Source organism: Myotis nattereri, assembly GCF_964212035.1.
Source record: "Myotis nattereri genome assembly, chromosome: 12".
Lineage (NCBI taxonomy): Eukaryota > Metazoa > Chordata > Mammalia > Chiroptera > Vespertilionidae > Myotis > Myotis nattereri.
The window spans coordinates 39366420-39394239 of record NC_138087.1 but is presented as its reverse complement, the minus strand read 5'-3'; the positions used below and the strand labels follow the sequence as shown (position 1 = coordinate 39394239).

The following is a 27820-nucleotide window of genomic DNA, read 5'->3' as shown; positions in this document are numbered from 1 at the left end:
GCGCTCCCAGGTTCACTCTCGGCGACCCTTCTCCCCACCAATGAGCGCAAGAGGGCACTTACATGGTGCCAACATGACAGCTCCCGCCGGGGTGGAAACCCGCGATCTCCTCGCACCAGCATCTCGGGCGCGGGTCCCGCGCGGGCCCCGCTCCTCCTCTTTCTCCGCGCCGCGGGTCAGTCCTCCGACTTGTGCCCTGGGCGCGGGCCAGCGGGGACCCACCCCTTTGTCCCTCCTCCCGCGGCGCCGGCGTAGGTCCGCCCCCCGCCCGAGCGCAGCGCCTCTGTGTTGGCCCAGAGGCCCGGGAAACTCTCAAATGGGCCGCTACCACCCCCTGCGCGACCGGAGGGGAGGACTCACGGGCGCCCCGCCCTCGAGATCCCCCGCAGCAGGATGAGTCACGCGCGACTCCCGGCTGGGAGCCGGAGTCGGCGGCGGCAGCAAGGGGATCCCGGGGCCGTAGCGTCCCGCCGCCCCGCGGCCGCACCAGCACCCTCCCCCGGCCGGCCCGATGGTTCGCTCCGCGGCGCACACTGGGGCCAGCAGGTCTCGCTCCAAGCGCGCGCGCCCGGGAAGCGCTGTGAGTTGCGAGGAGTGCTGCGCTGTGAGCTGGGGGCTGGCCTGCTAACCTTGCGATCGCGTGCGCATCCAGTACGAACACTTTTTGGAGAGGTTTGCAGAGCCTCTTCAACTCTCTTCCGGTAGGAAGAGCCGGGGAAACTCCAAGGTTTTCTGTCCCGCCTAGAGGCCTGCCTGGCCAGCTAACACATTTCTCTGCTCCACAACTGATTACCGAATTCCAGGGGTATGAGATGTTGATGTTAAAACATGACTTTTGAGGTTATCTCTTTGACACGTTTCCAACAACTCCAAAGAGACAAACTCCCTCCCATCGTATCAGCTTGTCGAAGGCTACCTACCAGTAAGTAAGGCTACCTACCAGTAAGTAGGTCACATATACTTAATGGCAGGATTCATCTAATTCAACTCAGTGCATGTACTCGTACTAGAGAACTCTATGGACAAAGAACTGTGCGAGATAAAAGCTTCCTTCCTTTAAGGGAACGCAAATTATGTGGAGAATCAAAACAGGTACAGTGATTACGAATGTGACTTTGGATTTGAAATCCAAGGAAACCACCTTGTAAGAGAAAAAAGCTGCAGCCCACCCTGCTCTTCTCTTACACTGAAAAGCAAAACTCCACCTAGACTCACAAGTAGAAGGTAAAAGGTAAAAGGTCTGATAGGACACACACGTTGGGCTCGTTCCCTGAAAAGTTGCTTCACTTCCTGCCTAATGAAAACAAGTTTGGCAGTTTCCGTGGAAAAACAAGTCCGGCAGATGCCTCTGGGAAAGTGTCAGGCTCCTGGCCTCCTTTGGAGTCCCTCAGTGCTTGCCTCTGAATAAGCAGCGCAGTGAGTAACATTGCCCAGTTCCTTCGGGTCCTCAGAACTGGAGGTTTCGGTTGTAGGCCTGATGTAAGGTGTTACTCTCCCGACCTGAGCACCACTTAAAAAATGTTTCCCAAATTAGGTGGTGCTGACTAATAATAACAATGCCAGCCTTTGTGAACCGGCCACACCTTGGTGATGAGCTTACACCACCAGCATTTAGAAAGGAAGAAAGGAATCCAGAATGTGGCAATTACATCTGCCCCATTATTCCTTTTCTCTCTCTAGAGTTGTGCTATCCAAAATGATAAGCACTTGGAACATGTGGATTTTTAATATATTTAAATTAACTAAAATTAAAGGAAGTGAAAAATTCTGTTTCTGAATCACACTAGTCACATTTCCAGTGCTCGGTAGTAGCTGAGGGCTACAATACATGACAGCATAGATACAGAATATTCCTGTGATCACAGAGAGTCCTAATGGACTACACTGCTCCATATGATGAAATACTCATATAGCAGAAAGACCAATATTCTGGCACAATAAACAGTTCTGATTCAGATAATGGTTGAAAACACATGATTCAATCGATAGAGTAGCACTGCTAGCAGCAGTAAAAAAAAAAAAAGCAATGTAACTCTTTGGAGAAGTAATTTATAGTCCATACTAGAGGCCCAGTGCAGAAATTTGTGCACTACTGGGGTCCAGCCAGCCAGCCAGCCCGATTGGTGTGTGGAGGGCTGATCGGGGGTGGGGTCAGGCGCAGGCAGATGGGGTGGTAGGGGCCCATCAGGGGTTGGGCCAGCTGTGGGGGAGGGGCCGCGGGAAGTTGGCCGGCCCCACCCTGGATCTGGCCAGTTCGCTGCCCAGCATGGGCGTCATAGCAACCAGTTCAGGCATTATGGCATTCTGGTCGTTATGGCATTCCAGTTGCTGGTTCTTTTTATATATAGATTTTCCATATGAGGAGTTGCACATTTATTTGAACCCCACTCCCAGAATTTGTTTCTCCAAAGAACTTTTCTGTCCAACAAGAAATTATTTAACACCTTCTGTGAAGCCAAAACCTCCTGATAAAAGCCTTATTAGGCTCTTACCTATAGGAGCTCCATCTATCGTAGCAATCGGTAACTAATAAGAAAAGGAAGGGAGCGAGGGAGGGAAGGAGGGAGGGAGGACCTGTGTAAATTCTGAGATTCCTGGCAGACTCAGGGTGGTGTGAGGGCTTTCAGAAGAGGTTCCTCACCCAGACTAAGGGGATGGGGATTAGAGAAGGCTTTCCAGAGATGGGGTTACTTACATATTCCAAAGGATGGGCAGGAATGAGTTTTCGAGACAAAGAGAGATGGGAGAGCTTTCCAAATAAAGGGAATAAATAAGAAGAGTATCAAGGAATGAAGAGACCACCCAGGCTGTGGTATTTTGTTACAGCAGCCTGTGCTACTGCCTCTAAAGCAGGGGTGGGCAAACTTTTTGACTGGAGGGCCACAATGGGTTCTTAAACTGGACCGGAGGGCCGGAACAAAAGCATGGATGGAGTGTTTGTGTGAACTAATATAAATTCAAAGTAAACATCATTACATAAAAGGGTACAGTCTTTTTTTTTTTTTTTAGTTTTATTCATTTCAAACAGGCCGGATCCAGCCCGCGGGCCATAGTTTGCCCACGGCTGCTCTAAAGCCTACCTTCTAGGATGAGTTGACCCTGCTCCCTTCTCCACCCTCAACTCATCCTCCACTCTCCCAAGCTTACTTCCTGGAGCCACACTGGCCTTCCCTTGTGGCTGCTGCTTTTGAGACCTTACCAAGCCCACTCCTTCCCCAGAGCCCTTGTTCAGGCTTCTCTGCCTGAACCTCAGAGCCAGCTCCTCCTTAGATTTCTCTTTCCATCTGAAGTAGGAAGCACCCCCTTGAGGTGGCTACCAGAAAGCCATGCCCTCCTGAGAGAGCCAAGTTTAAGTTAAAGCAAAGAGGTGGAGGCCAGCTGAGAATTTTGCTGAAACAAATGTTTAAGAGCATAGAGCTGTGGATGAAAAGGGGCCACACGCTAACCTGACTAGCTCAGGGAAGGCCTGCACGGCAGCCTTGCCAACTCAAGAGTCCTAAAGTAACCACAAAGGATGGTCTGAAATTAAATTTTTTTTTAAACTTAAATGTGGTTTATGGTGGGTAGTCATGCCCTAGGCCAGTATCTTCCCTGACCAAAGTCAATCTTTACCTTAAACCTAGCCTATCTATTGGTCTTGTTGCATCTACAATAACATGTCACTGGAATGTCAAAGTAATTGTCCCTTTTGCCGGACCTCTCAAAGCACAGGCACTGCTCTGTGGAGACCTCATTGTTATTGAGTTAATTGTTGACTGTTAACTATCCTGCATCCACCTAAGTAAAAGAAGTATGTGTCTTATCATTTGACTTTTTACCCCATCCCAGGGGCTTCACTCCCCCCCCCCCTTTGCTTTCTCCCGCCTCCCTAATCATCTGTCACCAATGATTTCATGTAGCCCACTTCCACCTCCTCTTTTGATTCTCATGTATAAAACAAGGTGAAAAACTGCCATTCTCTAGAGCACTATCTCAATCCACTGATATTCTGCTTCCGGCATTTGTCAACAGTTTGGCTCAAATAAACGCACAAAAATTCTTCACAGGTAAAAAGGCCCTCATGTCACAGGCGAGGGAGGGCATCTGAGGTGAGAGAGGCTCAGGGGACTGTCTGCATGAGGCACACAGGCCTTCCAGGGAAACCAGAGGGCCTCTGGCAACACCTGAATTGCTTAAAAAAAATTATCACCAGAATCGTCTAACCCTAAGAATGCAGTATCCCTGATGGACACAGATTAAAGTTGTTGAAGAGCCTCCTACATTTTCAAAGAAGTCTCAGACCTGAAAAGGGCCTTAGAAAAAAAGGCTGCAAACAGAGAGTTTTCCAGGGCAGCCATGCAAATTAGCACAGCCTCTTAAAACAAAGGCAACTGGCCTGGCCTCGATGCTTCCAGGAGGCATTCAATAAAAATGGAAAATGTGGCTGCTAACATTTCTGTTCCTATAGCACAGAGTCCGAAATGCCTCTGATGATAAGCATCTCCTGACGCATCCAAGACCTGTCCCCAGAGATTCTGATTCAGTCTGTCTGAGAAGGGCCTGGGGAATTGATATTTTTAGCATTCAGCCTCTGGCGAGTCTCATCATGAGGGAAGTTTGGGAAATTCTGCGAAAGGGACAGTGTTGTGGTTCTCTGACACAGGACAGAAGGTTACCCTAAGGAAGGAAGGTAAAACATGTTGCAGGTCAGAAAAAAATTTTCTCTTTGCAAAATTTTGTCTTTGGTCTACAAAAGAAAAGGTACAGTCCTCTGACTCTTTTTGTTATGTTTATTTACATATGTGTTTATATGCAGACATAATCTGGATTTCAATCATTTTTATATAACTGATACTTGTTTATTTACCCAAACCATAGAGTACATAAAAACGTAGCACCATGGGGCTGACCAATTTGGCTCAGTGGATAGAGCGTCGGCCTATGGACTGAAGGGTCTCGGGTTCGATTCCGGTCAAGGACATGTACCTCGGTTGCGGGCACATCCCCAGTAGGGAGTGTGCAGGAGGCAGCTGATCGATGTTTCTCTCTCATCGATGTTTCTAACTCTCTATCCCTTCCCCTTCCTCTCTGTGAAAAAATAAATAAACAAAATATATTTTTTTAAAAATGTAGCACCACGCAATTAAAATGTCACTATCCAGCCCTAGCTGGTTTGGCTCAGTGGATAGAGCATCGGCCTACGGACCAAAGGGTTCCAGGTTCAATTCTGGTCAAGGGCATGTACCTTAGTTGCAGGCTCCTCCCCCGCCCGAGCCCTGATAAGGGCTCGTGCAGGAGGCAACCAATCGATGTGTTTCTCTCACATTGATGTTTCTCTCTCTCTGTCTTTTCCTCTCTCTTCCACTCTCCCTAAAAATTAGTGGAAAAATATCCTCAGGTGAGGATTAACCAAAAACAAACAAATGAAAGTCCCTTCCAGAGCAAACTACTGTTAGTGACAGGAGGAGCATCCTTCCAGGTACCTCTCTGACCAGGTAAGCATGCAGACATCGTATGCAACCTCTTACACCTGGGCTATGCCAGACATGCCCTTCTGCTACCTGTTATTCCACATAAGAATAGTGCTTAACTATTTTTTCATGGCAATACAGAGCGATATCATCATTTTTTTATCTGCATAATATTCCATTTGTATGAATATAGTACTATAATCTGCTAAATAAATTTTTCTATTTAAAGTTATTTTTAAAACTGGTATAGAGGACAGGAGAAAAACCAGGTGGATGAAACTCCTAAGGTTTATTTTGCAGTGATAATGAGGAAGCAAGTAGCTAGTGGGACTCAGGCAGAATTCATAAAATGTGTCTAGTGTTGGTAGTAAGTTAGTAACTGTAAGATGTGTTAAAAGATAAACAGAATAACTGTTGTGTTAAATGTAGGTGAAAAGAATGAAACAAATAAGAGTTACTTGTTAATAGAAGGGGATGGAAGGACAAAGTAAATCTTAAATAGTAATTATATTTCATAAAATATATTAATAAATTTAATAGCTTATATATAATTATAGATATAACATAATATAAAGTATTGTGTAACTTTGAATTTTTATTGTTAATAAGTATTTCTTATTTAATAAAATATTAATAATATGTAAAGCTCATCTCATATTACCTCTTGATTGACAGCTTTGTCATCCCTAAATTGATCACCATTGGTGACACCCAATATGTCCAATTCTGGCCTCAAATATATTCTGTGCCGAAACACAGATGAAACACAGACCTGGTGAGCTACAGCTACTGGCCAGGCATTCTTGCCCCGCATTCCTCCAATAGAGCAAGCATAAGTTGGCTTCAGATACCTTCTATGTACTGAGACCCTTGTTCAATCTCAACTCTGTTCTTTGTGACCACAACATCATGTAGGAAAGCAGACACCGCAGGGAGAACAGGACGTATGGACAGTGTGAGCACAGGGTTCCACAAGTGTGGACCCTTTACCCTATTTGTATCCTAACCTAATTATGTTAATGTGTTCTCATCTCTTTCCCCTTGCTTCTTGCTGTGTGTTTTCAAGTTGAATAAATGGAATAAATGGTGTGAGCAGGACAGCTGACTCTGGTCTGAGCCTTTGTGTCCCGTGATCTCTGGTAAAGCTCGCCTAGCGGTATTCTTAGCAAGACTGCATCAAGCTAATTTCCACCACTCCCAGAGCACTGAAGAGAAGCAAGCAGGCTGGGGAGCCACACGAACCAAGTCGGGCTTACCGAAGGTGCATCAAATTCCTTGCTAACCTGGGACGTGAGACGGATATTAACACTAGAGTGAAATCTTCCATTCAGTTTCAGGAATGTATGGGGCATTCAGCTTTTCCTATCTCTAAAGTTATTCACTAAGTTTTTAAACAAACCAATCAAGATTTATTTCCAAGAGGTTTAGAGCTCTCTGAGATTTACATTCTGTATAAGGTGTTTTTCTATTATTTTACAGAAGCAATCCTAGCGATTATCCCCAATGACACTTTAATTTTTACCTATCTTCTCTCTTCTTGATCTAGTTCTGCCTCTAGAACCATTCACCAGTGGCTAAAATGTTTTGATTCTTGGGAAAGCATCCCTCTTTCTTACTATATGTATTCTACTGAGCTAAAACTATCAGAAGAGACAAATTTAACTTTAGCACACTATGAAACCTCTTTCAAAGTGGGTTGGTAGAGTTATTTTAGTAACCAGACAACATCTGAATTAAAAGTAATCTTATATATAATTATTTTGATTGTTTTAAATGCCAATAATTATAATACCAATATAAAATATTAATAATAGTCCAGCTGGTGTGGCTCAGTAGTTGAGCATCAACCTGTGAACCAGGAAGTCATGGTTTGATTCCTGGTCAGGGCACCTGCCCAGGTTGCAGGCTAGATCCCCAGTGGGGGGCGTGCAGGAGGCAGTCAATCAGTGATTCCCTCTCATCATTGATGTTTCTATCCCTCTCTGAAATCAGTAAAAATGTATTTTAAAAAAATATATTAATAATAATAATTACATTTTCAAAAACCCTAATTATTTCAAATATCAACATAATTATGATGAGGTGAGGAAATCCTGTCCAGGATGTTTTATCTAATCTCACTATACAACTGGATTATCTCTACACAAATAAAAAATTTGGCTGAATTGAAAACTGCTGTCACCAACCACTCAACTGATGGAAATGAGATACAGTACCAAAATCAGGGCTCCAATAATGACACCCCTCCCAACCAGAAGCTAGTTGCAAATTCTTTACCTCAATTTCATCAGGTTACATGGGAATCATAAAATAAGCTGCCCCCAGGCTTTCCCATGCAACCACAGCACAGGAACCCCACACAGGGGCCCCACACAGGCAGCCGCTCAGCACTGTGACTGCTGATTGCAAATTAGACGGCAACTCCCAGCCAGGGAGGAGCTGGACACCATGAAAATGTCCCCAGGCAGTGCAGGGCCTAGCTCACTGGGTACCTGACACCAGGTACTAGACCAGGGGTGGGCAAACTTTTTGACTCGAGGGCCACAATGGGTTCTTAAACTGGACCGGAGGGCCGGAACAAAAACATGGATGGAGTGTTTGTGTGAACTAATATAAATTTAAAGTAAACATCATTACATAAAAGGGTACGGTCTTTTTTTTTTTTTTTTTTTTTTTCCAGTTTTATTCATTTCAAATGGCAGGATCCGGCCCGCGGGCCGTAGTTTGCCCACGGCTGTACTAGACCCAGAATTGGCTAGAATAGGCAGAGGAGAAGGTGTTGGAAAGAAGGGTAGGTGGTGGTAAGGAAAATAAGCAGGAAGAATTCTTTTAAGAAATGTGACTGTGAGGCCCTGGCTGGTATGGCTCAGTTGGTTGAGGGTCATCCACTGCACCGAAAGGTCGCTGGGTAGATTCCAGGTCAGGGCACATACCTAGGTTGTGGTTGCAATCCCTGGTTGAAGTGTGTGCAGGGAGCAACCGATTGAAGTTTCTCTCTCTCTCTCTCTCTCTCTCTCTCTCTCTCTCAAAATCAAATAAAAACATATTTAAAAAAAAGAAAAACAGAAATGTGGCTGTGAAAGGTCAGAGAGGGAGCTCTGGGTTTGCAATCCCCTGGTCATCGTTTAATTCTTAGGTTCTGGTTTGTATTCAACAAGCAGGAGTATAATTAACATTTTATGTTTCAGAAGCTAGCTTCTGAGTATTACTCATCTGTGTGCTACACTGAAAATGTCCAGACAGCTCAGATTTCCAGAGATAGGCCAGGTGGCCAGCACTTGTCTTACTGATTTCATGGGTAAGCCATGCACTCTAACTTTTGTTTGGAAAACATGTTAGACTATAACAAGAACACTCAAAAGTAAGAATAAGCCCATCTTATTTTTACTTTTCTTCCATTTAAATGGTATACCAATTTCTCATGATGAACATCTGCTGAAGTTGCTGAAATGACAAAGTCTTTATAGACAAGTATTTGAAGCAATGCTCTTTTACTTGAAATACTTAGAGAGGAAAACATGGAATTATTGTGACAAAACCACTTGTCTAAAGCCCTATGACTACAAATTAAGTGGCTTGAAATCCATGAACGCTGAACTAATTCCAAGTAAATGTACTTGTAATACAAGTGTAAGGCTAACTCGTTGTTTATGAACCTTGAGGCTCGTTTGAGAAGGAAATTAAGAATAGGGCATCTATACACAGCCTGTGTATTTACAGGAATTTCAACATTTTAATAGCAAAACAGCACATCATCTCGAAAAATATAGCCCATTTCTTTAATGAATGTTAAGTGTTTCATAATTTCCCATGGTCTTCTTAAACAGGTAATATAGAAAACTGTAATGTAAGAGTATTTCACTCAGAAACTCAAGAGTCTCCAACTAACAACTGGCGGATTGGTACCCTATCTCCATCCACATCATTGCTTTTCCCAGGACACAGGAGGAAACATAGCAGAAACAAAGAAAATGCTAGAAGCCAGGAAAGCACTGGGTGACAGAGCACAACTATGAAGTCAAACAGACCTGTGTTTCAATAAGTCCCAGCTCTGCTACTTCTTGGGTTTAACCTATGACATTGCCACTATTGGACTGTCTGTGACCTATAAAAACGGCCCATTCACATGGTTCAGGCTAAAGGCTGTGATTTGGGCAGCTTATCTAAACCCCCTAAGCTTCCATTTCTTCTTCTGTAAAATGGTGGTAGGCGTAGTATTGTGACCCCTCAAAATGTCACATGTTGAAGCCCTAACCCCTGGCACCTCAGAATGTGACCTTATTTGGAGGTAGGTGTTTACAGAGGTCATCAAGTGGAAGTGATGCCTTTTGGGCAGTCACTCCTCCAATATGACTGGTGTCTCTATACAAAGGAGAAATTCAGACCCAGTGAGACACGCAGAGGGAAGACGGCCATCTACCCGCCAAGGACAGAGAAAGAGCGCGGGGAAAGGTCCTCCCCTCCCAAGTCTCAGAAGGAACCAACCCTGCCAACAGCCTGATCTCAGACTTCTAGCCTCCAGAACGGAGACAATAAATGTCTATTGTTTAAGGTACCCAGTTTTTTACTGCAGCCTCAGGAAACGAACACAAATCGGGATTATAGTTGCACCGACACCTTAGAACGTGGGTATGGGAATTAAATGAAGACAACGCAGGTAAAACATCTGGCACAGCACCAACTATAATGTCAGAGCACCCAAATCATCGTTAAGCTCTCCCTGTTCTCACTGCAGGTTGACACTTCACGTCATACTGGAATTACAATGGAAGTCTCACCACACACACCGCTCTTCTTCCAGCCTCCCGCAGCACCTCTAGGCCCTCTGATGTAGCCTCTGCTCTCGAGCTGCTTCTCCCTCTTTTCTTTTTTAAATATATTTTATTGATTTTTTTTACAGAGAGGAAGGGAGAGGGATAGAGAGTGAGAAACATCGATGAGAGAGAAACATCGATCAGCTGCCTCCTGCACATCCCCCACTGGGGATGTGCCCGCAACCCAGGTACATGCCCTTGACCGGAATCGAACCTGGGACCCTTCAGTCTGCAGGGGTGCTTTATCCACTGAGCCAAACCCGGTTAGGGCTCTTCTCCCCTCTTTGCATACCTGACCAAGAACGTTTCATCCTCAAGTTTCCTCTCAGATATCACCTCCCAGGGAGGGTCTCCCCTCTCTCTCCCCCCCTCCCCCCACTTAGTCACTGCCTCAGCCTTCTGCTCACACGCCCTCACAGGGGTGAGTGCAGCCCTTTCCACACAGCAGTGCCATTACTGATTCCAAACTAGATCCCCTGTCCCCAGGACAAGCCTTCTATGCCTTGGATTTCCCTCAGGCAGTGCTGTGAGGTGCTCATTGAATGCTGAGGAAGAATCTCTGCACCTCGCAGGGAAACTGGCCGCACCTACCAGCAAGCCCACGTGCCCAAGCAAGCCCACGTTCTAAAGCAGCTGCCACAAGTACTTTCTAGGTGGATGGTTCTGAAAGTGTGGTCCAGACACCATAAGTATCAGCCAGTTGGGGACTTGTTAGAAATGCCAATTCCTGGACCTCGCCCCAGGCTGACTGAAGCAGAACCTCTGGAGTTGGGGCCCAGGAATCTGTTTTGTTAATGAGCCCTTCAGGTGATTCTGTTGCAGCTTAAGTTTGAGAACAACTGTTCTGGGTTTATCCAGTTCAGTAGGTGGGGCTTTGGCTGCTGGTGTGAGCTCCCCCAGCACAGTATTACTATAGACTCAGGAGCCCCTAAGGGCGCGAGGACTGAAGAGGGGCCTTCACTTACAACTCACTTTTTCTAAGCCCACACTATGGGGTGAGTTGGTAATAGCGCTAAGATACCCAGACTGCCTAACAATGAGAATCCACGTCTAGGAAAGTGAGTCTCTGCCCAAATTCTTAACATCCTTTCTAAAAGCAAAGAAGTGAAGATGATTTTGCCATGTCAGAAACATGATCACCAAAGCCCCTGGTGAAGTATCAAGCAACAAACACCAGGCAAACAGTGCTCTCCAGACTCCAAGATTGAAAAAGAGGGCAGAACAGGTAGCGACCGATGATCAAAAACCCCAGGTCAAGGCAGGTTCTACAGGCACCTTCCTCTCCCCATGCCAGACATTGCTAGTGGATCCCAACATTCTTGCTCAACACACTTGGCCTATGAATCCTTCCTCTAGGCAGCCACTACCAGTTGATCAGAACTGGCCCTTGAGAAAAAGCTGTTTACTATCTGAGTTTATGTGTTCAGGCTTCAAACTCTGTAGAGCTAGTATGGAAACCAGCTGGTATTCTAGGAATCTCGCTGCATTTGGAAGCCAGGGGCTATACATCTTGAGGAAATCATTTAAAAATCACTGAATCTCGGTTTCCTTATTTGCAAAAGATAGCTAGGAATACCTTCCTCTCAGGGTTGTTCTGAGGATAATAAAAGGCTCTTAATAAATACTTGCTGGATCTGAAACTAGAGCGATGTGGATGCTGCGGGGAAAATCCTCACCCAAGCTTGCCAGCAGCTGGAAGGGCACCCTTCAGTGCTCATACATAAAGGAGCTTTGGAGAAAGGCACTGCCTTGGGAAACCAAACTGGTGTGGAAAGGTGTATGGTTACAGGAAATCAGAACCAGGGAGGTATGTATCAGGAGGGATTGTGTTTAAGTCAGAAAAATCCTTCCTTCCAAGGATGTCAGCTTCAAACCGCCGCCCCCCCCCCCCCCCCCCAGCCGCCGCTGTCCCAACTCATTTGACTCAATCTAAGAGATCTTACCTAGAAATTTTTCAGGACAACTATTTCTGGAGTCTAGGCAAGTATGTCTTCTTACGTTGGAAGCTTTAAGAGCTCTTCATCTCATAAACAACCCCACCCCGGACTGTTGGGGCAGTGGAAACTGAGGACTTCCCCATTCTGGTGTCCCCATTTGGACAACGGGACTCCAAGCATGGCCTTGGTACGTGCCCAGTGCTCGCTATATGTTAACACATTTAGCTTCATGTTAACATTTCCTTTTTATAGACGAAGATCTGAGGCTCCAAGAAATGGAGACATGTGCCCGAGATCACACAATTAAAAGGCAGAAGCACTGGGAAATGAACAGCTGTATGCTATTCATACGCCTCTAAACTCCAGCGCTGACGTGTAGCTGGAATCCACCCCAGCAGGGGCTGCGAGTTTAAACAGACAGGAATGACGAAACAAGTGCATAAAAAAAATAACAATTCTAGCCCCATTCCAGCCAGCCATCATAGACTGGTCTATAATCAGGGGTTAAAGTGTAACTAAGAATACATCACAACATCTGTCAAAATACAGTTTAATACCTTGTAAATCCCATTTAATTCATACTTAAAGTTGAATCAGTAAATAGATAATACTCACTCTTCATCTTCCACTAAAAGCATGTACATAATTAATCTTTAGAGGCCGGTCTTTTATATAATTCTTCTACCTCAAAGATAATGGGAGAAAGGTGACCTGCCAGAATCACCTACAACCACAGACACCAAAACACCTTGCTAGGCATTTATCCTGAAGCATGGGAGTTGAACTTACATGCTTTAGCCAGGAAGAACCTCAATTAACATAGAGCCAAAGTTATACCTATCAATTCAGACCATAAACGCAGGCAAGATGATTCTGCTTTTTAGTAAATAGGATGTTAACATTGAAAATGGTACCTCAAGGACATGAAATAATTTATATCAAACTTTGGTGGAGGAGAACCAGTAACTAGGTTGATGAGAGACAAAGAAAGCAAGTACCGCCCTAGCTGGTTTGGATCAGTGGATAGAGTGTCAGCCTGCGAGACTGCAGGAGCCTGGGTTCGATTCCAGTCAAGGGCACATGCCTGTATTTCGGGCTCAATCCCCAGAAAGGGGAATGAAGAAGGCAGCCAATCAATGATTCTCTCTCATCACTGATGTTTCTTTCTCTCTCTCTCTCTCTCTCTCTCTCTCTCTCTCTCTCCCTCCCTCCTCTCTGAAATCAATAAAAATGTTTTGTTTGTTTGTTTTAAGACGAAAGCAAGTACCTGGTGAAGCAGGCTGTGCAGAGGCAGGAGTCTGTGTTTCGTGGAGCACCTGTGACCGGAGGTACAGCTGGGGTGCCAGTCCCACTCACAGGGAGATGATAACAATGTGGTACTTTGTGCCCTGAAAAAGAAAGGGTTGTTAAAAACCCAGCATGGTCATTGCCAGCACAGTGAGATCTTGGGAAATGCACCTAGTGTATGATTCACCCATTTATAGTTTGGTTTTTAGTATATTCACAGAGTGGTGCCAGAAGCCGGTCCATCCTTGCTGCTTGACACAGTCGCTGCAGGGAAGAAACATATGCCCAGCATATGTTTCAAGGGACCTGGCGTATATGGCATACTGTTCTTAATATGTTTGCTCCCCTTCTTGGCGCTATGTGTTTTAACCAAGGTCACTTCTCCTAGAAAGGTTGTTTCCCCAGGTGGGGATTTTTCCCTGGAGTTAGGGATTAACAGGACTAAGGAAGGGAATAAAACCCCTTAACTTAGTGCCAGGTGGGTAGTTAACTACGAACAATCACGCTTAAGCTACACAATCTTTACTTAGGATAATCTCCTTCTTGTAGCTTAACAGAACAATAGAGTAGTGACCTTGGAATGGAGATAACAAATGCCCTAACCTTTGGAATAGAATGGATAGGATTAAAATCAAATGGTATAAATACAGATGTAACAGGAGAATAAAAAAAAAAAAACCTGGCTGGAGAACCTGGCTATGCTGATCAACTGAACGCTGCTGCCTCTGTGTCATTCCTTCTTCGCCGACACTGTCCACACCTTTGGGAACCCCTGGACCTGCTGGGGCTGGACCCCAACAGAGTGGTACAACCATCACCACAATCCATTTTAGAACAGTTGTCACTATTTCAAAAAAAGAAACCCCTTGGACATTACCCATCATCCTCTAATTCCCTCTCCTCATCACACCCTGGCCCTAGGCACCACCAGTCCAATTTTTATCCCTATAGATCAGTGACGGCGAACCTTTTGAGCTCGGCGTGTCAGCATTTTGAAAAACCCTAACTTAACTCTGGTGCCGTGTCACATATAGAAATTTTTTGATATCTGCAACCATAGTAACACAAAGATTTATATTTTTGATATTTATTTTCTATATTTAAACAAGATTTAACAAAGAAAAATCAGACAAAAAAATGAGTTTGAGTGTCACCTCTGACATGCATGTCATAGGTTCGCCATCACTGCTATCTACCTCTTCTGGAGATTTCATACAAATCAACTCAGACAATATGTGATCTTTTGTGATCTTTTGTGACTGGCTTCTTTGACTTAGCATAATATTTCCCAAGTTTCATCCATGTTGTAGCAATATCAGAACTCCATTCCATTTTATGGCCAAATACAATTCTATTTAGTTAGATCATATTTCACTCATCTCTTCATCAGCTGGTGGACATTTGGGTTGTCTCCACTGTTTGGCTGTTGTGAACACAATAATGTATGTGGCCCTGACCGGTTTGGCTCAGTGGACAGAGCGTCGGCCTGCGGACTGAAGGGTTCCAGGTTCGATTCCAGTCAAGGGCATGTACCTTGGTTGCGGGCACATCCCCAGTAGGGGGTGTGCAGGAGGTAGCTGATTGATGTTTCTCTCTCATTGATGTTTCTAACTCTCTATTCCTCTCCCTCTCTGTAAAAAATCAATAAAATATCTATTTTAAAAAAAAAAGAATGTAAGTGGACGTTTTAATTTTTCTCAGGTCTATATCTAAAAACGGAATTGCTGCCCCTAATGTTTTCAGTCTTCAAAAATTGGAGAAAATCATCTTGGCTGGGTAGCTCAGTTGATTAGAGCATCATCCCAATACATCAAGATTGCGGGTTCAATCCCCAGTCAGGAAGCACTAATGAATGCATAAATAATTGGACCAACAAATCGATCTTCCTCCCTTCCTTCCTTCCTTCCTTCCTTCCTTCCTTCCTTCCTTTCTTTCTCTCTCTCTCACTAATAATTTTTTTTTAATTGGAGAAAATGACTACCCATCTAAAATTTGGCATCATCAATCTACCTGAAGGTCATCCTGAAGGACAAGATCTTATAAGAACTTGAGATTACAAACATACTCAGCAGGTGGAAAAATGTTAAGAGAAAACTTTTGTCTTAATGGTGGCAAAATACACTCAACATAAAACTTACCATTTTAAAGTATACAATAGAGAAAAACATTTAAAACTAAACAGGAATTCATTTTCCACTGCATTTATACCGGTTCATCTTTATGTGTGTGGTTTGCCCACAAGTAGAAAAGATGGCAAGTACTTTTTCTTTTTTTACGCCTTATCCTTAGAAAATCCAAGAAATAGCCCTTCCGGACATTTTTATTAATCCCGCATGTGCCTTCCAAACAGCACAAGGAAGCATGCTCGCTTCGGGGCTGGGCCTGGGCCTGGGCCTGGGCAGTCACAGGGAACTGCTCCCGTGGGAGGAAGAATGTGGCTTCTCACCAGTTCTGGACACACTCTCCTGTTTACCAGACAAAGTGAGACTGTGGTGTGTGTGCAAAGCATTCCCTACACAATGAAAGAGAAATAAAAGATAGTGTTGATTTTTATTTGTACAGGCAGGGGACACATTTCCCTTCTCCAAGGACCAGCAGGAAATGTAGGCACTGGCTAACGCAAGGCCATCTGGACATCCTACAAAGCAAGCAACAGGATTAGAGCCTGCCCCGTACATGGTTTCTTTTATTACTTCCAAAGATAAATAAACTGCCGGCCAATCAAGATGGGCTTGGCTATGCTTTTGGCCTTAATGTGAAATGTTTCTACAGGTATCAGCTCCAAAAAGAACTTGCTTCTTTTATTAAACTGGTTTGCCTTTCAATTAAATCCGGTTTCTGCACTTCTATGACACCCTCATTTTAGCTTTCTTTCATAACATTCCTGAAGGTTTTGACCTGTGTAGGAACCACCAAGAACAAGCAGCCCTTTCTGAAGTACACCATTATTGACTAGGGCCACCTTTCAATTAAGAGAAAACTTGGCAGGAAGAACTCAATTATATTCTTGGTTTGCAACAGTATTAACAAATATTTAAAATTATTCTCAGGTAACCTGAGCGAGAGCTAGAAAACTACAAAATGTCACAAGGAAAATCCACAGGTGCCTTGGTATTTTTGTGTTTGGGTGTCAATTTCTCTTATATATCCTCTTTTCTTCACTTGTGACTATACTAAAACTGCGTAAGCCTGGGCAAGTATTTGCTGAGCACCTACTCTGTGCCAGGCGGTGGGGTAAATATGCGCATGTTTACAGGTCCTCCAATCTGCATTTCAGCGACCTTGCAACATTCAGCCCATTGGTTGCTAGCTGGTGGTTTGGGCTTATCATGTGACTGCACTGTTTACAGAGTAGAATGTCAAAGAGCACAGCCCTGTTAACAGACAAGAAAAAGTACAAAAAGGACGGAGTTGGTACTGAATGAATTCCAGGACATTTTGGAAGCTGAATCATGACCTGGCTTCCAATTATGTTTTAAAATGCAAAAGCAGCTGCTCTTTTTTCCTTTTTTTTTTAGATAACACATATTGGCCCGGCCAGCGTGGCTCTGTGGTTGAGCATTGACTATGAACCAGGAGGTCATGGTTCGATTCCCGGTCAGGGCACATGCCCAGGTTGTGGGCTCGATCCCGGGTGTGGGGCGTGTAGGGCACAGCAATCAATGATTCTCACTCATCACTGATGTTTCTATCTCTCTCTCCTTCTCCTCTCTGAAATCAATCAAAATATATTTAAAAAGAAAACACATATTGGAGTTTTATTCTCTTATAAGAGGAATTTATCCAAATAATTCATCAGAGGGTGCCAACATTGCAGCTTCTTAGCGTATTTAAAATGTACAAACCCTGACTCATGAGCAATTTTTTGAAACACTTATTTGTCTAGTCAATTGCATATTTTTATTGCCGTACATTTTTAAATTTTATTTTATTGCTGAGAGTGTTACCAATGTCCTGCGTGTTCCCCCCTTGAATACTATGCAGCATTACAAGGCCATCAGGTCCTCGAGCAATGACATTTCTTTCAACCTGGTTTCATTATAACGTTGATTAAAAGATAACATTGATTCCCAGCGGAGGCCACTGTTTGCTGGAGTTGCACGTTCTCACCGTGTCCACATGTGTTTTCTCCGGGACTCGGGTTTCCTTCCATCTCCTCCCACATCCCACAGGTATGCACCCAAGGTGAGTGAGTGTGGGCGTGGGCGTGGGTGTGGGTGTGTGTATGTGGGTGGCCCTGCGATGAAGGGTGTCCTGTCCTAGGTGGTTCCCACCTTGTACCCTGAGCAGCTGAGATTCGCTGTGGTCACCAGTGACCCTGAACTAGAACCAGCAGTTTGGAAAGGAATTATCTTGTTTTTAGAAATCTCTCCTAAATGTCTGTATAGCTCACATTTATTTCTAACATGTTTAAGATGAAACGTGTTTTGGGTTATTTTTGGTGATGTTTTTATGACCAGAAATATACTATAGGAACTTAACTCTTGTTTATATCAATTAGCCTATGGTAATATTGGTTTCATTATAGTACATCATTTCACTTAAAGTTGCAATTTCCAAAAACCTATCCATGACATTAAGTGAGGACTTACTGCATATTGTAGTAATCAGAATACTTTTTGAAAAGAATGGAAGAGGCAGAATTCTTGGAAGAAATATTGGCTTCACTATTTAGTCCACCAGCCCAATTAGAAATCTCCAGTCAGAATGTTCATGGGCAGATTTCCCTCCACAGAACACAACCACCTAACTTCTCACCGTTGCAGGGAGGGGACGTATTGGGACTCAAAGTCCTTAGGAAGATCAGAAAGTTCGAGGTCAAGAAAAAGCAAGTAGGCTATGATAAAAAGCACTTCTCTAGCTGCTTGCTCCTCCAAGTGTGGTTCCTGGGCTGAACCATTAGCACCATTTGGACCATCCACTGGGCTCACCTGAGCTGGCAGCATCACCTGGAAGCTTATTAAAATGCAGACTCTCGGGCCCCACCATGACTGCAAAATTAAAATCTGCACTTTAACAGAGTGATTCTTATGCACATTAAAGCTTCAGAAATGAGACACTGAGGTGCTGCTGAAAGATTTAGAATTATTAATAAAATGAAAGTAGAAGATAACCCATCCTTAGTGAAGGATAATAGTATGTCCAAAGGAAGGCTGTGTCAGGTGGCAAGGGAGTCTAACAAAAAAATGGGGATCAGCAAAACAGTACTTTGTCCATGTGTGTTCAAAGTATTACAGATACAAGACCTTGCTGTCCTGTGCCCAGTGCTACTTTCACCAGGCCTAAGGGAATGTCTCTTTAAGAAAAAAATAAAAGAACATTCACCTTCCTTTAATAGGATTATGATGGAATGAATAATTTGACTTCTGTTTCACTTGTTTGGGGGAATGAGGAGAAGCAGAGCTGGTTCTACTAAAGGTACTTATTCCAACTGCTGGAAAAGAAATGAATAGCCCTGGCTGGTATGGCTCAGTTAGTTGGAGCGTGTCCTGGGCATTGAAAGGTTGAGAGTTCGATTCCCAGTCAGGGTGCATGCCCAGGTTGCAGGCTCCATCCCTCATGGGGGTGTATGTGGGAGGCAGCCAATAGATGTTTCTCTCTCTCCCTTCCCTTCCTTTCTCTCTGAAAGCAATAAAGACATTTTTTTTAAAAAAAATAGTAATAATTTGGCAATCAATTCACACATCTGCATCATGTGAGTTTGTGTAGGATGAATCCCTTCATAAATGACCCTGACCCAGAAACTGAGAGCTTCCAGTTGCTGTCTGAGGGCCAAGCCCTTGATCATGACTCAAATGACAGTGAGTTTCATACTTGTAAAATGTGGAGGCTAAATGAAATTGAGGAATGGTAAATATGCAGGCCACGTGTTGCAGCTCTCCAATCCTCCAATTATACATCCAGAACAAACATCCCTCAACAATTGCGATAGTCCTTTCCTGCTAAGCCCGGACTTGACTCCGGAGTCCTCCCTAACTCGACTCTCTGAGCAGCCTCCACATCAGCTGGCTCTGGCGTGCCATATGAAACCTATTTACCTCCCTGACACACGTTCCTCCAGCTCTAATCGTCCGTCATTCTCTGGCAAAGGTCCAGGGTTACAGCAAGTCCAATCTCTAGGGGCCACATGAAGAATCACAGTTTGACCATTACAACATGTTTTCCATACCCCCCAGGAAAGAACATTAACCCACATGGACTCTCCTCAAGTCACCTCCATACATATAAACACTCCTTTTACTTTTTAAGAGAATAGTAACATGATAATAACAACATACAAGAATAAGTAATAAGAATAATGCTGTCTCAGAGTTCCATTCTAAAGCATCCCTAAAATTTCGGAGAGAAATATCTCACTTATTTCTAATAAAAACTATCTTTGACAGATGGGAAGAAAATCTACCTCCATCACACATCTCAACAGCAGCACTACGGACATATGAGCTGGATAATTCTTTGTTGTGGGGGACTGGCCTGTCCATTTTAAGATCTCTGGCCTCTACTTAGTACATACTAGTAGCACCGTCCCCTGAGCTATAACAAAAATGTGCCCAGACATTGCCAAATGTCCCTGGGGGGCAAATCCCTCCACCACCACCATGCACCACTTCCACCCCAATTGAGAACCTAAATAATTATAGTAATTTTCCTAGGGAAATGAGACTATGTGTGATTCTTCTCCCGCGTTTTTATGCATTTTCCAAATCTTCCATAATAAATGTAATTTGTTTATATGATTTTTTTTTTAAAGACAGTGACTTTCTACTTTTTAAAAAGAAATATTATCAGGCCTTGGCTGGTGTGGTTCATTTGGTTCAGTGTCGTACCTTGCAACGAAAGGTCTCAAGTTGGATTCCTGGTCAGGGCACATGCTGAGGTTGCTGGCTCAATCCTCAGCTGGGTGCATGTGGAAGGCAGCCAGACAGGGTCTCTCTCTCTCTCTCTCTCTCTCTCTCTCTCTCTCTCTCTCTCCCCTCTTTTCCTCTCTCTCTAAAAAGCAATAAAAACATACATAAAAAAAAAAGAAATGTTACACAGATTCCTTGAGTTGATCCTGGGGTGAGTTCTAATGTGTGGCTCATTCAGTTTTGAAAATTAAATCCATTCCCTAAAAATACCACCATACAGACACCTTAAACTGTTTCTCATCGGGACGTCAGGGGGAAAAGTAAGGATTGAGGCCTCTAACCATTCAAAAAAGAATGTCTAACTCCTTCTTCAACAGGGAAAATCATTGCGGCTTCAGAAAAAGATGTGAAATAAAAACTGCTGTTTCAAAAAAAGTATTTGCCTGAAACATAGTCTGTACATGCACCTCAGTCAGAGAAGCACTTGCCTTGTAGAAAAACAATAAGACACTTTTACTCCGTCTTTAAGAATTGCTATATTGCTAGACCACAGAAATATTTTCAAAATCAGGAAACTAAAATATCTAGATGTAAAATTCTACTTTAGACTTCATCTTCATCTTCTTGGCTGTTACACCCGGAATTTCCTAGAGTATCATTACCATTAATTTCACTACTGACTATTTTTAAATCCGTAGGGGAGGTCACATCCGCCAAGTTCTCAATGAAGAATTCCACATTTATTGCCCTTATCACAGAGATAACCCTTTTCTCCACTCAGGCCGCCACGCACCCACCCAGCATCCTCTGGCCTCCCCTGCTTACCCCGGGTGCTGCCAAAGGTTCACGTGTCTTCTGCTCTCGGGTAGAAGTTCTCTTTTGTTAAGAGGGGTGATACCAACTGCTGCTTCCAGAATAGCCATGTATTTTTTGTACCTCATCTTGTCTCTCTCTCTCACTACTAGGTCTTGCAGATTTCACTCACTGTTCAACTGAAGCAACTGAAGTAATCTGCAATACAATACTGGGAGCGGGAAGCTGCTGTGCTTTTGGATGCTGGGTGATCCCCAGCCAGAACTATTACACTCTCGGGGGGGCGGGGAGGGGGGGCAGGCGGGGGGGGGGGGAGGCGCAGGCTGAGGCCAAACCCCAGATAAATAATGAAGAGGCTCACTCAGATTTCCCTGCAACGTCAGTATTATGTAAGGCGACAGAATTTTGAATAAAGCACGAATGAAAATGATTTGCAGGATGACCGTGATTCTAAACACAGCAATCTACTACGGTACCCTCCCAATTAATCCGCACATAAATCTTTGAGGCAGATAATCCTTCAAGTACTAATGGCGTAGGAGGTGACTTATCTCAAGGCCTGATAATAATTGGTCCAAAAAGCCTGCGTGCCCCTGGGTGAACTAAAATCAGAAGCAGATTTGGCTCATTCTACAGAAACCTCTAAAAGGCTGCACTCTGACAAATGAAGGCGGTCCAGTCGTTGTGTCAGAGCAATGCGTTTCTAAATGCTTGAGTCAGTAGCAAAGATTAATCCATTGAGAATCAATACTCTTTTGGATTGTTTTTTTTTTAAATACCTCTAGAACCCAACATGGGTGAGCTCCGCTAGCATGAAAATAGTACATTGTTTCAGGTGTTCAGAAACTACTAACCCCCCCCCCTTTTTTTTTTGGTGTCTCCCCTCAGCTTTGAGGACCTTTCTGGACAGCTTTCCATGAGGTAAGGTTGGGTCGTCCATCATAGGGGCCCACCTAGCAGATCATAGTGCACATGACCTAGACCGGGTCTACCAGTCTTAACAGGGACGAGAATATGACATTCAGAGAAAAATGCCCTCACGTTGGAGTTGCTAACCAGGGCTGGTAGGAAGTCAGGGCTGTTGGTGGTCATGTTTCCCATCATGTAGAGAGGCTTTATCATTAGTAGCTGAAAATAACAGTACCAATGGCAACATGACGTTATCGAGTTTCTGGGTCCAGCTATACCTAAAGGCCACTGTCATCCCAGGAGACCCAAGGTACCCTTTAATTAAGCTAATAAACTGGCATTTGTGAAATTTAGTTTTAGTTGCATTTCTGTCACTCTGAAGGAGTTCTCACTTATACACCTCCCTCACCAACTTCTCAAGCTTTTTCCCCCTATTTAGTATGCTATAGGAGTTGTGCTGCTCCTTGTCTAAACACACACACACACACACACACACACACACACACACACATAAAGGAACTAAAATAGAACAGGGAGTCATTATGTAGTAATTCTGATTAACTTAGATACCTACAATGAATAAGTTTCTCAGACCTGCCCCCAGGCTCCCAAATCTTTTTTTTGTTTGTTTGTTTTATATATTTTTATTGATTTCAGAGAGAGGAAGGGGGAGGGAGAAAAGGATAGAAACATCAATGATGACAAAGAATCATTGATCAGCTGCCTCTTGCATGCTCCAGGCATGTGCCCTGACCGGGAATTGAACCGTGATCTCTTCTCTTCGTTCATGGGTCAACACTCAACCACTGAGTCACACTGGCTGGGCTCAGCCCCAAAATCTTGAACCTTTTTCTACAGATTCTCTCTTTCCTCAATCGCAAGTTTCTTCCCCCCCCCCCCCCCCCGCTCCCCCCGCCATTTTTTTCTCTTAACCTGAATGATCTAAATCAGTGGTCTCCAAAGTGGGGAGCACATACCAACAATCTTTGGGGGGGATGAAAAGAAAATATTAAACCATCTATTTCCTTTTTGTCTCTCAACAATTAAAATTTTAGTTTGGCCCAGCCAGCGTGGCTCACTGCTTGAGCGTCGACCTATGAACCAGAAGGTCAGGGTTCGATTCCCAGGTTGCGGGCTCAGTCCCCAGGAGAGAGCATGCGGGAGGCAGCCGATCAATGACTCTCTCTCATCAATGATGTTTCTATCTCTCTCGCCCTCTCCATTCCTCTCTGAAATTAATAAAAATATATTTTAAAAGAATATAGTTTGAGGATTTATGCTTTTAAATATTTATATGTACTTTGAAAACTAATATATTAAATTACATTAAGGTGTACCATTTATAAATTAATATACTCATATACATGGTAGAGTTCAGATTGGAGTGTATGTATGAGCAAAATAGTTTAAAGGGCTCTATCCCAGTAGCTCAGTTGGTTAGAGCGTTACCCCGATACACCAAGGTTGCGGGTTTGATCCCGGGTCAGGGCACATACAAGAATTAATCAATGACTGTATAAATACGTAGCACAACAAATAGATCTTTCTCGCAAATCAATTTTTTTTAAGTTTAAAGGTCAGTAACTTAAATAACCCTTCAATTGTTCCCTAAGCCTCAATTTAGCTTCTAACAACAAAAGACTAAGAGCTCCCACTTCACTTGGCCTAGTTGTAAAAATAATCTGACCACAATAAAGTGGTGAAAACAAGGGACAAACCATTTGGATTTGGAATATTCCATTTCCATAGTATTCATGAATATTACTCCACTGGTTGTTCTACAAACAATTAGTACCAGTTAGTCACAGGAATTCTTGGTTGGCTACAGCTGCCACAGCTGAAAAAAACCCTCCAATACAGCCCTCATTTAATCATACAGGAAGATGTAATTAGAATTACACAACAGGCTTTGTTCTAACAAATTGTATTTGTAATGACGCATGATAAAAATTGCTATACAACCCTCAAATAAGAAATAAAGCCTGAGCTAAAAAAAAAAATCCAGTTAAACTTGTTATCATTGGAAGCTGTTTTACTACAGTGAAAGTGACACTTTATAAATGGCATGTTTTAAAGTTCCATTTTCTATAGGAATGTTTTATGATTTAACACACAACTCTTACAAAGTGACTCTTATCTATGATGATCTCATACAAAATTAAAATTGGGTCTTTCATTAGGAAAAGAATTCTGCCTTAGCAAATAATTAGAAAGAATCTGCTTTTCTCCCATAAATGAGACTGTTCAGTTTTCTAACTGATTTATGTATTCATGTTTTTAAGTTGTCATCTTTGTAAGAAATCCTTCATAATAGTATGTAAGGACATAACATAAGAGAGAAAAATCTAGTCAAAATACCCCATCTAGATATGTGGCATTTTCTTTTTAATTCTAGAAATTCTTTTTTTAAAAATATATTTTATTGATTTTTTACAGAGAGGAAAGGAGAGGGATAGAGAGTTAGAAACATCGATCAGCTGCCTCCTGCACGCCTCCTACTGGGGATGTGCCTGCAACCAAGGTACATGCCCTTGACCGGAACCGAACCTGGGACCCTTCAGTCCGCAGGCCGAGGCTCTATCCACTGAGCCAAACCGGTTAAGGCATTCCTTAGAAATGTGCATTAATTTGATTAATTCTAGAAATTCTTTACAACAGCAACTCTCTGATTAAAAATCACTTATCCTTTTTTTTCCCAATTAATATACATGGCTCAAAATGTCTTTCTTGCCAGGATGCTCAAGATCTGTTTCTGAATGATTCAACTTGAACATAAAAATTCACAGGTCAGACTGACGTTCCCTTTGAATGGGTTAGTTCTACTTTATTTCTGCTGGAGAAACACAATGGGCAGCCTTCTCCACTGGGTATTGTAACTGCTCCTGTGCTCTAGAAGTATAAAAATGGAAATGAACTAATGCCACAAACAGGCTGTTTTACAGGGTGTGGCCTGCTTTTCAGGGAGCTGGAAAAAGCCTCACTAAAAGTAGGAGAGCCAGGGAAGCAGCTCTTCCTCATTCTTTCTTTCTTTTAAGTTCTATTACAAATACCAGATAACTTTACGCAAGTCTTTTCATTTCCCTGCTTAATATCGTCATGCATAGTCTATATTTACATATTTGCGACTCTGGTGATCAGAGCTCTTAAAAAACCAACATACAGGTTACATTATATAGAAGAATTATTAAACAGTTCAAGAAGATTAGTTGTGGCTCTTCTGGATTCAAGCCCCGTAGCCCGAACTGCCCCTTCTCCTCACAGTCATCCTCCAAACGCACTCACTATTGGGTTTAAACTATTACCTTGAACTGGATGCGACCAAATGTGCCACTCCAAGCCTCTCATCCCACAGAACACAATAGCTCTCTGAAATAACCCCCTGCCCAGCCCCAGCAGCGGACGCCTCTTGCCTTTTCCTGTTTCTTGCATCCTCCTTCTAGTTCTCCTGGCATGAGACCTTGAAGCCATCTTCACCTGTTATGGTGGTGCCCAATCATACCAACTCCATGCATGACATAAGGAAAGACAAATGGAAGGCTTGATTTGAATCCTGCTGCTGCTGCTTAAACCCTTGTGACTTTGAACAAGTTACTTGCCCCTTCAGAACCTATTTCATTCTCCGTACAACTGGAATAAGACCACACCAGTTGGGTGATTTTAATAATAAATGAGATGATGTATATGCATCAATGGATGTCATTTCCTCATCTCTTCCCTCCCTTCCACCTCTCCCACCTGTCATTCTGTTCCCAATACCTCTCCAAGAATTCTTCCTCAATCCTCACTTCTCTACAGGCAAGAACAGGGTGCAATTACAGACTTAACTCTCCTTTGCTGCTACAACTTCTTTTAACACAGCAAAAGAACCAGACAAGTCCAAGGCTGAGTGGTTTTGCAGGAAAAACAAAGATTGGAAAACAGACTGACTAAGTAAGGGGTAGAGAGACCCAAGGGGCGAGAGTGACTGACAGAAACCTTTAAAAAGAGGAGAACATAGAATCTTGGGACTCAGTTCAGGTGGTATCCACCAACTGGGGAGATTCTCCCTCACAATTTTCCCAGATTTTAACCTCTGTTACAGAATAATTAACAGCAAAAATTATTACGAACAACAGACTGGACAATCTGGAAGAAATGAATAAATTCCTAGAAACATACAATCTTCTCAAACTGAATAAAAAAACCAAAGCAGAAAATCTGAACAGACTGATTACAACTAATAAAGTTGAAGCAGTAATCAAAATAATTCCAATAAACAAAAATCCTGGACCAGATGACTCCACAGGTGAATTTTACTAAATATTCAAAGAACTAACATCTATCTTTCTCAAACTACTCAAAAAAATCCAAGAGGAGGGAAGACTCCCAAGCTCATTTTACAAGGCCAGCATTATTTTAATTCTAAATCCAGATAAAGACACTAAAAAGTGAAAAAATTGTAGGCCAATATCCCCGATGAACATTGATACAAAAATCCTCATCAAAATGTTAGCAAACTAAATCCAGCAATACATTAAAAAGAAGTACAAATTGATCGTTACAGAACAGTCAAGAGAAGATAAAGTACAGCATAGGAAATATAGTCAATAATATTGTAATAACTGTATGTTTGCCAGGTGGGTACTAACATTATCAGGAGATGACTTGGTAAAAGTTATATAACTGTCTAATCACTATGCTGTACACCTGAAACTAATATAAAATACTGAATATCAACCATAATTAAAAACTTAAATTAAAAACAAACAAACATGAGCTGTGATTGTGAAGATCTGGAAACCCACAGAAAGAGAGGCAAAGCCCTTGAAGAACAGCAGGAAAGACCCACTCTTCTTCTCAAAGCCAGATTCTGTCCCTTGAAAAAAGACCGCATGATCATTGACTTAGACAGAGTGTGGGAGGCTGGACTAAACCTTCCCCCTTCTGCGCACAGAGGCTGCAGACCTGAGACAACGAATAACCGAAACAGCAATGACACTCGAGCCGCACCAATTCAGGGAGAAGGCAACAGGAATGACCCCTTTTTACAAGGAGGAAATGAAGGCTCAGAGTTGAGAAGCCTGCCCCAGATCATACAGCCCCTGAGAGGCAGAGTCAATATTCGAGCTACGATTCTGTTCTAGTGCCTTCCAGAGAGGGTCCTCCTGCATCTGATGACCCACACAGAGCATCTGCTCCCTGACCCCTGGGCAGGGGCTGTTGCTTCCTCTGAGACAGGAGGTGTCATATCCCTACCCTCAGACCCCCTCCTCCTGGCTGCAGGCTTTCTCTTCCTTCTCCTCCTGGCTCCCAAATCTGCTGTTTTCAGTGGGTCCAAATGTGGAGTTTGTGGCAAAAGATTCTTTCTCCAGGAGGCCCTACCATTACCATCACCAAGCTGGCTTCCCACCAATGGGTCACTGTCCGTCTATCTTCCCCTCATAGGCTGGGTTTTTCCCTCGACAACCCCCATCCAGAAAATGAAAGTGAGTTACCTCCTGGAGTCCCTGAACTTCCTCATGACCCTACTGGTCAAGGTCCTGAAATGCCACAGGTTTTTAAGTCATTTTGTTTTACATTCTCCTATAAAATATTTCTAAATTATCTATATTTATTTTCAGTTTAAAAAATTCTGTTTTATATAAATGGTTCTATTTTTTCTCCAAGTACATCTTGATAGTATTATATATTTTAGGACACCTGTTACCATCACTTGTTCTCATTCTATTATAAGTTCTTATAAAAATATAAAGTAAATTTTAACTTAATGAGTCAACCCACTA

The 27820-nt window shown here is 43.2% G+C and overlaps 1 protein-coding gene across 5 annotated transcripts in view; it reads right to left on the bottom strand.

Annotated features, from left to right (window-relative positions):
* TJP2 (tight junction protein 2) overlaps nt 1–27820 on the bottom strand; it is a 107294-nt gene that overhangs the window by 69190 nt on the left and 10284 nt on the right. For 2 of the 5 annotated variants that reach the window (XM_081103871.1, XM_081103873.1), the window contains exon 2: nt 13469–13589. The exons of 1 other annotated variant lie outside the window; for it this stretch is intronic. Coding sequence is in view for 2 of the 4 variants with exons in the window: in XM_081103870.1 (XP_080959996.1) it covers nt 63–122 (60 nt within the window). In the remaining 2 variants the exon portion in view is untranslated. Of the gene's footprint in view, nt 1–62; nt 197–13468; nt 13590–27820 lie in introns of those variants that run through there. 2 more of the 5 variants (XM_081103870.1, XM_081103872.1) reach the window with 1 other exon arrangement.